We start from the raw sequence: 13,753 nt of genomic DNA, 5'->3' as shown, positions 1-13,753 counted from the left end.
TTGCTTTGCTGGTTCTGTTTGCCCTCTCCAACCTCCCTTCCTTTTCTACCCTGTGAACTCGCATCTCTAGCCAATACACACTACGCTTCCCTTAGAGGCTGGTTCACCTATTTTCTGCCCCCATTTCCTGGGCACTTGCCAAATGCTTCGCGTGCATCAGCCACCATCTTCCCCACAAGCCTGTGAAGGAGGCTTGGCCATCTGTGAGGAGAGCCTTGTCTGCCTTTCACAGGTGACACTATTGAAGCTTAGAGGGAGGTAAATGGCACACTATAGGGCTCACGACCAGCATTTGGCAAAGCCAGATTCAAATCTAGGCCTCACACTTAGGTTCTCACCTGTGTTAATGCCACAGTCCTTGGGCTCTGCCCTATCTCTAGCCTCTCTCATTGACCCTCAGTCATTGTCAGTACTGATGGAGACACCCACCAAAGACACCTTTCCAACATAAGAAAGATCCAGTCGGGCACAGCGGGAGTCACCTGATGTTAGAAATAGTAACCATTGTGGTGGCCAAAGACCTCAGCATAAAGCCAGCCACACTGAACCTCACAGAAGTGAAAGTGGGAAGTACAGTTGAACGCATTGGCACAGGAGACCACTTCCTTAATAGAACCCCAGTAGCACAGACACCGAGAGAAACAATTAATAAATGGGACCTCCCTAAAACTGAGAAGCTTCTGTAACGCAAAGGACACGGTCAACAAGACAAAGACAGCCTACAGAATGGAAAAATATCTTCACCAACCCCACATTAGACAGAGGGCTGATTTCCAAAATATACAAAGAACTCAAGAAATTGGTCATCAAAAGAACACATATTCTAAGAAAAAAAAATGGAGTACAGACCTAAACACAGAACTCTCAACAGAGGAATATAAAATGACTGAAAGACACTTAAGGAAATGCTCAATATCCTAAGTCATCAGAGAAATGCAAATCAAAAACAGCTCTGAGATTCCATCTTATACCTGTAAGAATGGCCAAGATCAAAAACGCTGATGACGTTTAAAGGCGCACGCCTTTAATCCCACCACTTGGGAGGTAGAGGCAGGCGGATCTCTGTGAGTTCAAGACCAGCCTGGTCTATAGAGCTAGTTCCAGGACAGGCTCCAAAGACACAGAGAAACCCTGTCTCGAAAAACCAAAAAAAAAAAAAAAAAAACGCTGATGACAACTTAAGCTGGAGAGGATGTGGGGTAAAGGGAAGACTCCTGCATTGCTGGTGAGAGCGCAAGCTGGTACAGCTCTTTTGGATGTCAGTGTGGCAATTTCTCAGAAAATTAGGAAACAACCTACCTCAAGATCCCGCAATACCATTTTGGGTATATACCCAAAAGATGCTCAATCGTGCCACTAGGACATGTGCTCAACTATGTTCATAGCAACACTGTTTGTCATAGGCAGAACCTGGAAACAACCTAAATGTCCTTCAACCAAAGAATGATAAGGAAAATGTGATACATTTACACAATGGAGTACTACACAGCAGAAAAAATAATGACATCTTGAAATTTTCAGGCAAATGGATGGATCTAGAAAACATCATATTGAGTGAAGTAACCCAGACAAATTATCATATGTACTCACTTATAAGTAATGTTTAAACATAAAGCAAAGAAAACTAGCCTACAAATCACAATCCCAGAGAACCATGACAACAAAGAGGACCGTAAGAGAGATATACATGAATCTAATCTATGTGCAAAGTAGAAAAAGACAAGTAAATTGGGAGCATGAGGACCATGGGAGAGGGTAAAAGGGGAGGGGAGAGAAAGGGAGGAGAGCAGAGAAAAATATATAGCTCAATAAAAACAATTTTAAAAATGAAAAAGAAAAATAGTAACCATGTGACTATTTGTCTAGCACCCTTTGTGACCTGTCATAATGATCAAGGAGGAAATTTATAAGTTAAGGATTGCCATCTCCATTGTGTGGGTGAAAAACATAAAGCCTCACAGTCACAAGTAAGTAACCCTGCGGCATAACTGGGCCTCAGGGGCAAAGAGTGCTTACGGCATTTGGTTCAAATGGCTTGTACATACTGAAGACAGACTATGCCCACAGCCTCTGTGTCTGTGCCCAGATCTTTGGGGGAGAGTTTGGACTAACCCTGCTCCAGAGAGGAGCAGGTAGAGGCCTGTAAAGGTGGCTGATTTGCTCAGGGTCTCCTGCTGGCAGGTGGTGTCCAGAGTTCCAGACCATGAGTCTGTGGGCGGTTCTACCCCATTTTCTATCCATTCTCACCTTACCCTATGGGATCCGACATTTTCAACAGAGCCTTCTTGACACCTCAGGCTTCTGCCTGTGTGCACAGGCTTCTGGTCCCTGTGCATTGATCTGCCTTTCTCCCCAACAGGAATCTTTGAGGCAAGCAAAGTAGTGTCTGTGCCTAAAAGCTCTCTAGTCAAGTGGCATCTCCAAAGACCACCATTCTTCCTCAGCTTCCCCTATGAAAACTGAGGCCTGACTGCAGAGGATCTCCAAGCACCTTCCCCCATGGCAGAGCCACAACAGCTAGATGTCCTGGCAATGGTGGCATCCAGGGTTGCCTTTCTCATCCTGTTTCTGAGGGAGAGCAGGAGGCTACACTAAGATCTCTCACCTTACTTCTCTTTCCATAGATAATTTGTCCAGCCCACTCCCTGGTCTCAGGCTCATTCTTCCTGGAGTACTTATTGCTGCCCACCCTACTGCCTGGGTCTCTCTCCAAGACCTTCCATGTCCTCATGGATCCTATAATCTACCAAGCAAGGACCCCAATACCACCACTCCCCACCCCTTCACCATTGCTCCTAATGAGAGAGAGTTGGGGCTCTCTCCAAAGACAGACAGTCCAGCTTCTCAGGAGAGGCTGTTTCCTAGTATCTCCCTTCCCCTATTATAATAGTTCCTAATGCCCAACAAATCATCCCCGATTAAACTGAGTGGCTTAAAACATCAAAAGGCATGGACTGTCTTCACTGTATCTGCGGGTCAGGAATTGGGAGCATCTTGGCTGGGCGGTGCTGGCTTAGCATCCCTCTTTAGGCTTCAGTCAGCAGTCTGTTGTAGCTGTTGTCAGAGAAGTCCTGGCTGGAGTGAGTGGACCCGCTTCTCATGTAGTCTATTCCTATGGCTGGCTAGCTGGTAGTGGAGAGGGCAGGGGGCCTCAGCCACTATGAGAATGTCTCTCTACGGGGATGTCTGAGTGTCTCCATAGCATGGCGGCTGGCTCATCTCCATGTGGCCAAGGAAGAGGCTACCGAGCTTTCATGAAGTCACACAATGGCACATCCAGCATATCCTACTGGCTATATCAGGATTCGGGGAAGGAGGGGGACTCCTTATGAACATAAAAACTTGTGGGTGGGACTCCCTAGAAGACGTGTGGGTGGGATGCCACACGTCTGAGAACCATAAACGAGCGAGTCTTCTGCTGACTTGGGCACGGCACGCCCTGACTTTCCTCCTTCTCTACGAAAGGGGATTAGTACACTTACGTCCCCTTGTGGGGATGCCAACATGGAAGGAGCTATGGTTCTTCCCTGGGTGAGCTTGGTAAAGTTGGGGATTCAGTCTCGTCATGAGAAGCTAGAGGAGACATCTTCTAAATGTCCAAACTGCCAGAGGACAAATAACAGGGTATTTGCCTACCCGAGGCCATGGACTACGGAGACTCTGTTTCCCAGCAGAGGGGACATTTATGCTGAGTCTGGAGGGATGACTAGGAGCTCCTCGCGTGATGGCAAAAGGGAAGCCATTGCTCCATGTGACCTGAGCAAGAGCAGAGAGCTCAAGAGCTTGTGAGGCTGTGATTATGAAGCTAGGCTTTAAACGTCAGGGGCCAGAGAAGGGTCTGGCCGAGCCCTGTGGGATGAAGGAAGACTACAAAGGAAGGAGCTGTATTGCAACCTGCATGGCTTGGGAATTGACCCACCTGGGACACCAGAGGATATCAAGAAATGGAAGACTGCATATAGAAAAGCTGACATCAGGTGGGCCATGGCTCTGATGGAGATGCGCTACCAGCAGCATCCCGGACAGTCCACACATCTGTGTCATACATTCAACTGAAGAGGCAAGTTTATTGTCTATCGCTGAACAAGGAGGCAACTTCAGCTAAGGGAGGAGTCTGTAGAGGAACAGTTTCCGGATGTAGTCAGCCGGGAAGAGGAAACTGCTGTTGATCATTTCTGGACACACTGGTTTTAGCTAAGGAACAGTAATTCATAATATCTGTCCTTGGACCAGGCAAAGGCTTCACCATTTCCCCGGGCCTCGCCTGAGAAAGGCTTTGCCATTTGCCACGGGTCTGAGGCTGTGGGGTCCTTGCCATGTCTTTGTGCTTGTCAACAAGACACATTCACTCAGCACTTCATTTGCTCCGCACAGAGTTGCAGTCTACTGAGGAGGAGAGGTGTGGAAGAGGAGAACCAACTCTGAGGTGGAACTGACTGCAGTCTCTGGCAGGGGACAGGAAGGCCTGCAGGCCATGGCCTACCTTCCCCGTCATTTCTCCACCGTACCTTCTTCCCCAACTCTTGGTTCTTCTGATACTGATTTCTTTCGTGCGTGTGCATGAGCATACAGTGTTTAAGTGTTTGGTCCCACGGAAGAGATACCACAGGGGGAACATCAGGTCTTTCAGCCCAAGACTGGAGATCCTGAGTGTTTCAGGTCCAGACTTGTGTGAAAATTTGGTTTAAAATGTGAACCATATTTCTAGAAAAAATTGAAAATGCATATTTGTATAAATGATTTGTGAACAACTCCAGAGGACCCAGTCCCCTCCAAGCCTCTCTGTGGGTCTCTGGGTTTCCAATTGAAAGCTCAGGAAGGAACAAAAAAATCAGAACAGGTATCTGACCCCTGCCCACGTTATGGTCTTCTTTTTTCAATGCCCTATAACCCCACCCATAATTGGGCCATCCCTTTAATCAAGAGAAACAGGAGGATACACCCAGATGACAGCCCCCACTGGAACTGGCCGCAGTTTGGAGGGTCTATTTCCATTATTAAAGCCGTTCTCAGGCTGCAGGCTGCAATTTTCACTTGAGGCAAGGCATTAAATTGAAATTACCCCAGATGTAATGGTCATACGAAATAATCCTGGACACATGAGAGGAAATGCCTTCTCGGGATCAGACTGTTGCTGATTCTGAGGCTTTGGGGCTCTGTCTCTTTAAAGATGTCAGATTGGGAGGGGCAGGGGGCAGGAGCAGGGGGACAGCAGTTAGAATCCACCTCTGAAGCTGCCAGTTCAGAAGTCAATATGATAAGTTCTATTGGCTTGATCTGCTCTGTGGCCAGAGGCTTGGGTAGGAAGGCTAGAAGGGCCCAGATTTGGGGCAGAGCCCAAGACTTGGAGTTTGGCTCCTGAATCTGTTAGGAAACACTGTACTTGAACTGACGAATGGGTAAATGACAATACTTGCTTCTGTTTAGGCTCCAAGCCCAGGTTCCCCAGTAGGCAGTAGACACTTAAGTTTTGGTCATTCTTAGATGATGTTCATGGTCCCAGGCTCTTCGGTTTTGCTCTCAAAGGTCTGAGTTATCATCCCGCTTTTGTTTGCCAGATGTTCACTGCTGGTGTACTGCACGGACCTTCCTCCCACCAGTATCATCATCACCTTCCACAACGAGGCACGCTCCACTCTGCTCAGGACCATCTGCAGGTAAGACGCCTTCCTGCCTGGGGGCTGTCACTCAGCCTGATCCTTGGTCAGGCTCATGTCTGCTCTCTGGGCATCCTGCAGGCACGTACCAGGTACTGCCCTATACATCATGTGCTTCCACTCAGCCTCCCCTCACGTGCTGATGAGAGAGGCCATCGTCCCATGTTTAAAGAGAATGACAGATGCCAATAGTGCCCGGTAACTTGCAGGCATTCAGAGATAAATCAAAGGAACGGATAACAGACCCCTTGCCCATCTGTTAGGCTATCTGAAGAACGTGGACTGGTGTGGTCATAATTGAGGAAGGATGCTCAGATAGTCAGGTTGCTCATTTCATCCCCAGCCTCAGCTAGGATCAGGACCTGGATGTGCCCTGGGCTGCTCATCGTGTGCTGCACTTTTCCAAAGCTGAGACAGGGGTGGGATGTGTGGGAAGAGGTGTGGGCAATCCTTAATGTTTGCTCTCTGGGTATCTGCATTCAGCTCCGGTCCTGCTTCCCCTGAGCCTTCCTGACACCTTGACACTTCGTCTCAGTGATGCTCCTGCCCTGAGAGGCTTGTTGTGACAGAGATGACCAGTCGCTTGCCTAGCTTTTTCATATGCTCAAGCCTCAGTGCCAACCACAAGCAAACTGGCCCTAGAGCAGAGAGGGGACCCGACTGGGAATCATGCCTCTGGGTTCTTAGGAGACTCTGGCAGGCTTGAGCCACCATTCTCTGGAATGACCCTCCTTTCTTCTCCCTGACTCCACCTGTTTTATCCAGGTCATCTTCCTCATTATCCCTTCCTCTGATCCTCAACAGTAGCTTCCCTGTCCTAGTAAGGTCAGACAGTAAGGACGACGAGGGCTCCTGCCCTCAGCTGGGGTGATAAATAGGTCAACAGAGCAGGTCAACAGAAAGAAGCGAGACTTAGAAGTCCCATATCAAGGTCGCATAGCCCAGACACTGGCCCATGTCCTCTTACCTGTCTGTACCGGGAAGTCACAAGAGAGGGCTCATCACTGCTGGTGTAGTGCTGGGGCTTTAGGGGTGCAGCCACAGCTTCCAGCACAAAGCCCAGCCTCCCCAGTAAAGTACCCATGGAGAGTTCATATGTGTGTTGCTTTTGTCAACTTAACTCAAGCGAGAATCATTTGAAAAGAGAAGCTTCAGCTGAGAAAAACACTTCCGTCAGATTGCCCATGGTCAAGTCTGTGGGGACATTTTTTAAATTAATAATTGATGTGGGAAGACTCAGGTAACGGTGAGCAATGCCATTCCTGGGCAGATTATCCTGAGTGCTGTAAGAAAGCAGGCCGAGCAAGCCACGAGAAGCAAGCCAGTAAGCAGCACTCCTCCATGGCCTCTGTATCAGTTCCTGACTCCAGGTACCTACCCTGACTTCCCCCTCAGTGATAGACTGTGTCCTGAGAGTTATGTTAGAGTAAAATTTTTCCTCCCCACGTTGTTTTTGGTTGTAGTGTTTTATCACAGTAATAGAAACCCTAACTATGACACTTCATATCCCAGAGGAACACGGTTTATTAGGCAGCATGTGGGAAGGTCATCTGATACACAGAGTGGTAAAATGATTGAACATGGACGAGCCGACAAGAGTATGAAGCGTAGCAAACCTCCCTCTCATCATTTCCAAAAGACAAGCCACACCGTCCCCATTCTTCCACACCGCCCCCATTCTTCCACACCTGTGTGCTTTGGCAGTGGGGGATTCTGGGTAGAGGGAAGCAAGCTCAGCCGCAGGCGACACACCACAGCTTACTGTCCACCTGTCACTAAATGTTGGATGTCTACTGTGTGGAGCCAGTGTTTCCCTTACAGGAAAGGACACGCCCTTGTGGAGGAAAGAACGATTCCACCTGCAGCCCCCATGTACCTGATGGCTGGCTGTGTTTCCCAGCCACCAACCTGTCCTGGCTTCTGTACTCACCCTATGGACTGTTCAGGTCACACTGTTGTGTGTGATTTCTCAGCAAGTCAACAGTTCACACTCACACACACACGTTACAGGTCACTACCAGTATCAGGGTAGATGGTTTGGTGATCTGCAAACCAAGGCAGGCCTGTGGGGGGACGAGGAAAAGGGCATTCTCTCTGAGGACTCCCAGGAAGGCTCTTGCTTCCTAGCTACAAGCTGGAAAAGCACAAGTGTCAGGCTCAAGCCTGGTGGGAGCCTGGTGGGCCAGACGATAAGAAACTTGAGTATCATAGCCTTGATGAATTGGAGATTTTCTTAAGGGAGAGAAAGTGAACCCTAAAAAGTTCACAAGGCCAGTGCTAGGGCAAATCTTTACGGGGTGTGAGACTCAGGCTGCCCGTCCTGCTCTTGGAGCAACTGTCAAGCCTTTATTTCCCATGGGGTCCAGCAAAATGCAGTGGTCCATGACTTTACATCCCAACCCTTTTTAATCCTTGGTAGTTTTCTAGACCTAGGTTGGCACTTTCCAGATGAAGGTAGTTAAGAATTTGGACTCTGAAACCACATTTGCCGAGCTCTGCCTGTAATAGCTGTGTGACCCTGGGCAAAGTGCTGAACCTCTCTGCTCCAGTTTTCCGTTCTGCCAACCAGGAACTATAATTACTACTAATGCCCTGGCATGAGTTCAGTGAAAACCAAAAAATACAGCTAGGTTTAGCAGTCAGGGTTCTCTACAGCACAGAACCAATGGCACCTACGGTTATAAAAGGGCATTCACTAGATTAATTTACAAGATCAGAGCCTGATAGTCTAACCATAGTCATCTGCCAGCTGGAGAACCAGAAAAACCAGTCCAGAAAATGGAAGCCTCAGAATTGGGGCGATGGGACAGGAAGATGGCTCAGACAGTAAAGGCGTTTGCCACCAAGTCTGGAAATGGAGTTCAACTCCCGGGGTTCACATGTTGGAAGGAAAGAACTAACTCCTGAAAGTTGTCCTCTGACCTCCATAATAAGGGCCATGGTATGCATGTGTGCACACGTACACACAAATGAACAAATGAATGAACGAATATACTAGAATGGAGAGGAGGCCAATGGCACAGACCCAGTCTAAGGCTGAAGTCCCTGAAGCTCCGTGGAGACAAACACATTTAAAGACTGAAGATACTGGCAGTTGATGTCCACAGAATAGGCACCCACTCAAGGAGAGTCAAGCCCTACACTGGCGGTTTCTTCCTCCCAGCTTTTGTGCGGTAGGAACCCCAGCCCAATGTATGGTACTGCATACATGTGGTTGAGTCTTCCCTCTTCCTCTGGGTGACCCGCATGGCAGTCTTTCTGGAAAGGTCTTCACAGACACACTCAGAATATGCTTTACTAATTTTGGGGGTGTTTCCTGATCCCTCCAATGTGCCCGTCAAGATGAATCACAGTGAGCAAAAGACCGGGATTTCCTGCTGGCACAGAGGAAAAGCGGCGGCAATGTGACGGAGTCTCCAGTCCTGATAGATAACCATGTTCTCACATGGTGGCTCTCCAGTGTGAGAAGATGCTAGATTCTCTTGGAGGGCTTGCTAGAACATGCCTTCTTGGGCTCCAGCCTCAGAGACTCTGAGTCAGTGAGTCTGGAGTGTGGCCTGAGAATTTGCATTTCTGACAAGTCCCCAGGCTGTGACAATATTGCTGGCTCGGGGCTCAGACTTTGAGAATCATTTCTGTTGCTGTTAGTAGCTCCAATAGTCTTATCACCGGTGCCCACATTCCAAGAGCAACCGTCATGTGCCAAGCATGGTGCTAAGTGATGCTCACGAAGCCGGGGAAACCATGGTACTTGGAGGCTTGGTACTGACTGGAGCCTTCCTGCCGACAAGTGGAGGCTGCACAGATGTGTGCTTGAACGCAAATCTGTCTCACTCCAGAATGAGTACACTCAACTGTCAGCTAGCCCCAGGTCTTCATTCAACTGGTATTTATGGAGCGTTTGATAAGACCTGTCTGCACACAGCCCTGTGGAGTTCACGAAGCAATTTCAAATACGTTCCATTTCACGCACACAAAAGCCTGTGAAGTAGGTCAAGTATTAATATCACCCGCTTTTACAGGGAAAAGTAATTACAGAAGGAACGGAGGCTGGGGGCTGACCAGCTCAGAACCACACAGCAAGCACACTGTAGGGATTACTTCCCCCAAACTATCCTGACGTATCTTGGGCCCTCCCATGGACCCCATAATTAGATCCCAGAAATCCAGGGAGTGGGAGATGTCATAGATTCTGCCTGTGTAATTGCACATAGGAGACAGATCCGAAATGATTCCTTGGACAGTGTGGCCCATACATGCCAATGAGATGAACACGGTGACCCATTCTGTGGTCACATGTAGAAAGACATGTGGTAGTCGAAGCAGGGGCAGCTAGGATGGAGTAGAGCAAACAGAAGGGCTTACTCTGCTGATGGGGAGCTGGTGAGAAGCCTGGGTTGTAGAACCTGTGAGGTGGACAGAGGGCAGGGGATCACAGCAGCCAAGGTTTATCAAGATGGCAGAAATTGCATGGGGGAGCTGGAAGGAGAACGGTGGAAGACCACCAGGCCAAGGACCCTGGGCCAGGCATCACCTTTTCCTTTTCCAGCCACTTCCGGTGCCCAGAGTGCCTGCCCATTGAGTGCCCAACCATCCCAGGTGCTCCCAGCCTAGAGGCACTCATGATGGAGACCCCAACACCACTTCAATTGCTCTGACGACAGGAGCACAAGCAAGCCAGGTGTTAGCAGGAAATGGTCTAATTAGCACTGCTGACGATTCCTTTCTCCACCGCCCCCCCCTCCACGCTTCTGTTTTAAACCCTGGACATTTTTTATTCGCTAATCATCTCTCAGTTCAACCAGCTCAGAGCTCCACGCGATTTACCTTTTGATGTTCACAGAAGAGAACTCTTGAATTTCAAAGAGCCGGCAGGGATTTGGGGGGAATCGAATGCAGAAGCTCCAGCGTAATCAAACCTCATTAGAGGTTATTCTTCAAGCAGGATTTTTCCCTCTGTCTGCCTCCCTCTCCCCTCCTGCCCTGATTAGCCTGCTGGTGGCTGGGTTTGCTGTGTTTTCTCTGGGACCATCACAGCGAGCAATCTCTAGCCACCGCCCTATGGTATAGGCTGCAGCCTCCTTCCTGTCCCTGTCTCCTGCTTTCCCCCAGACTGGGACAACTGTCTGGGCTTTGTGTTGGGGTTTCCTCTCTGCACCTTACACTAGTTGCCATGGTGAGAATTAAGGCTTCATAAATAAAGGTTGCTCCGGGCAAAGTTCCTTTCTCGTAGAGTCTGCATCCTGCATAGAAAGGAGGCTGCGCTGGAAAAAAAAAGTTTAGGCAGATCTGAGAAGAGGGATGCTCATAAAACCCCACCAGCACCCACTCTGCACCCTCTTCCCCGATATACACAGGACTCTGCGTGTATTGTAATGGGTATGCTGAAGGCAAAATGCTTTGGGGAAACCATGGCGTCGGGAGATGCTCAAAGAATTCTGAGACCCATGTAAGATTAAAACCAAGCCTGTGCCCTTTGAAAAAGACATCTCTGGTACGGGAGGTCAGTTCAGTTAACAAATCTCAAATGACACATGGCATGGTGAAAAGGCTACTGTCTATCACTTAGTGCCAAATGTAGGTTTTCTCCTTTAATTTTCTTCATAGTCCTTTGAAGAATCCCCCCCCCACACTGTAAATGGCTCCCATTCTACAGATTAGCTGCTATGCTGGATGGCAGTATAGTTGCTTGCCCCAAGTCCAACAGCTTTTGTAGTGGATACAGCTGAATGAAAAGCTTCTGGGATGGAACTGACTTTTCTTGTGACCCTCACTCAGTACCCAGTGCCTAGAAGGTGTGCCCTAAAAATCCTTCCAATATATAGAGATGTGAGCCAAGCTCCAGGCCTGGCATGTTACCATACAGAGATATCACTAGGCTATTGGGTTGATAAATTCACTCCTGTGTAGTTTCCCTGTATCTCCAAAGAAATTAAGGAACAGAAATTAGTGAAGGAAATTGGATTTTTTTTAAATGTAGCCAAACCAAAGTGGAAAGAATAAGTGTAATTCCCTCTTTATCATGCCCGTGGTCATTTTTAATTTACAGGGAATCCATGAAACAAAGGCTATATAATATATTGTCAGTTGACATTGAGATGGCTTGACCAGTCCTATTCTGGAGCAAAGGGACTTGGGTCATAAGTTACATTCACTATCTCAGGTTCTTTATCACAGAGACAGTTTTTAAGTCAGATCCAAGGAAAATGGGGTAGGTTTCTGTCTTAAAGATCCACTAGTGGGAAGAATCCCACAGCAGTGGGCCCAGGTCAGGGCCTAGAACTGACACGGGCTCTGTGTTACTCTCAGCCTTGGTCAATAAAGCTTGGGCAGTCATTAATACAGAGACACACAATGAGTCAAAATGATGAGGCTGTGTGACTGTGAGTGCTCAGCTCCAAATGGAACATTTACATCAAGGCCCTGTCCCAGAAGAGCAGAGAGAGACAGCATGAGAGTAGAAGATGAAGAGGCTGCGGAACGTTAGGCATGACATGGGCATTGCGTTCATGACCTCCTAGAGGCTTCGGTCACCAGCACAAGATTTTAATCCAGTTAAAATCCCAGTCTGATCTGGGGAGAGGCTCACAAGAGCCCTAACTGAAGAGCTACTGACAAGTTGACAGCCGTTGGGAGGGGGAGAGGCATTTTTCCTTGGGGTTGTGGTTGTGAGTATGGTGTCCGTCTTGGTGGCGGATGGCCTTCCGTCTGTGTGTCTCTGAGCAGCTCTGATTGGGCTCAGTGGGTAATTAAACATGAAGAAGAAACAGGAGAGGACGTGAAGTTGGGAGGAGGCAGGAAGAGTTGGAAGGGGAGAAGAGAGGTGTATTATGTTTTGTTTACTCTAAAAAAAATAAATTAAAAAAAGTATCATTTAAAGAAATTGCTAAACGGCTAGCAACTGTTGGAACTTTATTTTTAATGCAATGACTAGCGAAGGTGAAAAGCAATTTCTCTATGGGAAATCACTGTATTCTTTCTTATGAGAAAATACAGATTTAGAATGAACAAAACATCCCCAACTTGGCATCTGTGTCAACACTAAATAGATATTTTTGTTATTGATGTATATGTGAAAATGCCATAGATTGTAAAAGGAGGGCCTGCTTGTTTGTCCAGGCTGCCCGGCTAGCTTAGCCCCGAAATAATCACACAGAAACTGTATTAATTAAATCACTGCTTGGCCCATTAGCTCTAGCTTCTTATTGGCTAACTCTTACATCTTAATTTAACCCATTTCTATTAATCTGTATATCACCATGAGGTCGTTGCCTACCAGCAAAGATCCAGCACATCTATCTCCAGCAGCGGATCTATGGTGTCCCCCTGACTCTGCCTTCTTCTTCCCAGAATTCAGTTCCATCTTCTCCGCCTACCTAAGTTCTGCCCTATCAACAGGCCAAGGCAGTTTCTTTATTCATTAATGGAAATCACCACACACAGAGGGACTTCCACATCAGTATGTGTATATATATATATATATATATATATATATGTGTGTGTGTGTGTGTGTGTGTGTGTGTGTGTACATATATGCATATACACACACATGCACACACATATTTATTATCTCCTGGGGGCTGGGTTGATGGAGGAAGGTCATTGGCTAATAAAGAAACTGCCTTGGCCCATTTTATTGGTTAGAACATAGGTGGGTGGAGTAAACAGAACAGAATGCTGGGAGGAAGAGAAAGTGAGCTCGGACTCGACAGTTCTGCTCTCTGGAGCAGAGGCCATGCTCCCCTCTCCCGGGCAGACGCAATGAACTCCGACCCAGGATGGATGTAGGCTAGAATCTTCCCGGTAAGACTGATGCTACACAGATTATTAGAGATGGGTTGATCAGGATATGAGAATTAGCCTGTAAGGGCTAGAGTTAATGGGCCAACCAGTGTTTAAAAGAATACAATTTGTGTGTTGTTATTTCGGGTAAAGCTAGCCGGTGGCGGGAGCTGGGTGGCAGAATGCAACCCGCAGCTCCCACTACACTGGGTAGCTGCTTCAGTTGGGGAAGCACTTGCTGCAGAAGCATAAGGACCCAAGTTTGGATTCCCAGCTCATATAAAGAAAAGCAAGTATGATCATATGTACTCCTT

The 13,753-nt window shown here is 47.8% G+C and overlaps 1 protein-coding gene across 2 annotated transcripts in view; it reads left to right on the top strand.

Annotated features, from left to right (window-relative positions):
• Nucleotides 1-13,753, top strand: part of Galnt14 (polypeptide N-acetylgalactosaminyltransferase 14) — a 231,052-nt gene that overhangs the window by 169,783 nt on the left and 47,516 nt on the right. For both annotated transcript variants that reach the window (XM_050163004.1, XM_050163006.1), the window contains exon 3: nt 5,559-5,657. In XM_050163004.1, the coding sequence (XP_050018961.1) occupies nt 5,559-5,657 (99 nt within the window). The remainder of the gene's footprint in view (nt 1-5,558; nt 5,658-13,753) is intronic.

The sequence above is a fragment of the Alexandromys fortis genome, unplaced genomic scaffold (genome assembly GCF_014885135.2).
Source record: "Alexandromys fortis isolate MF-2015 unplaced genomic scaffold, M_Fortis_MF-2015_v1.1 scaffold_148, whole genome shotgun sequence".
In the NCBI taxonomy this organism is placed as follows: domain Eukaryota; kingdom Metazoa; phylum Chordata; class Mammalia; order Rodentia; family Cricetidae; genus Alexandromys; species Alexandromys fortis.
The sequence above is the reverse complement of the archived record's forward strand: the minus strand, read 5'-3'. Positions and strand labels throughout refer to the sequence as shown.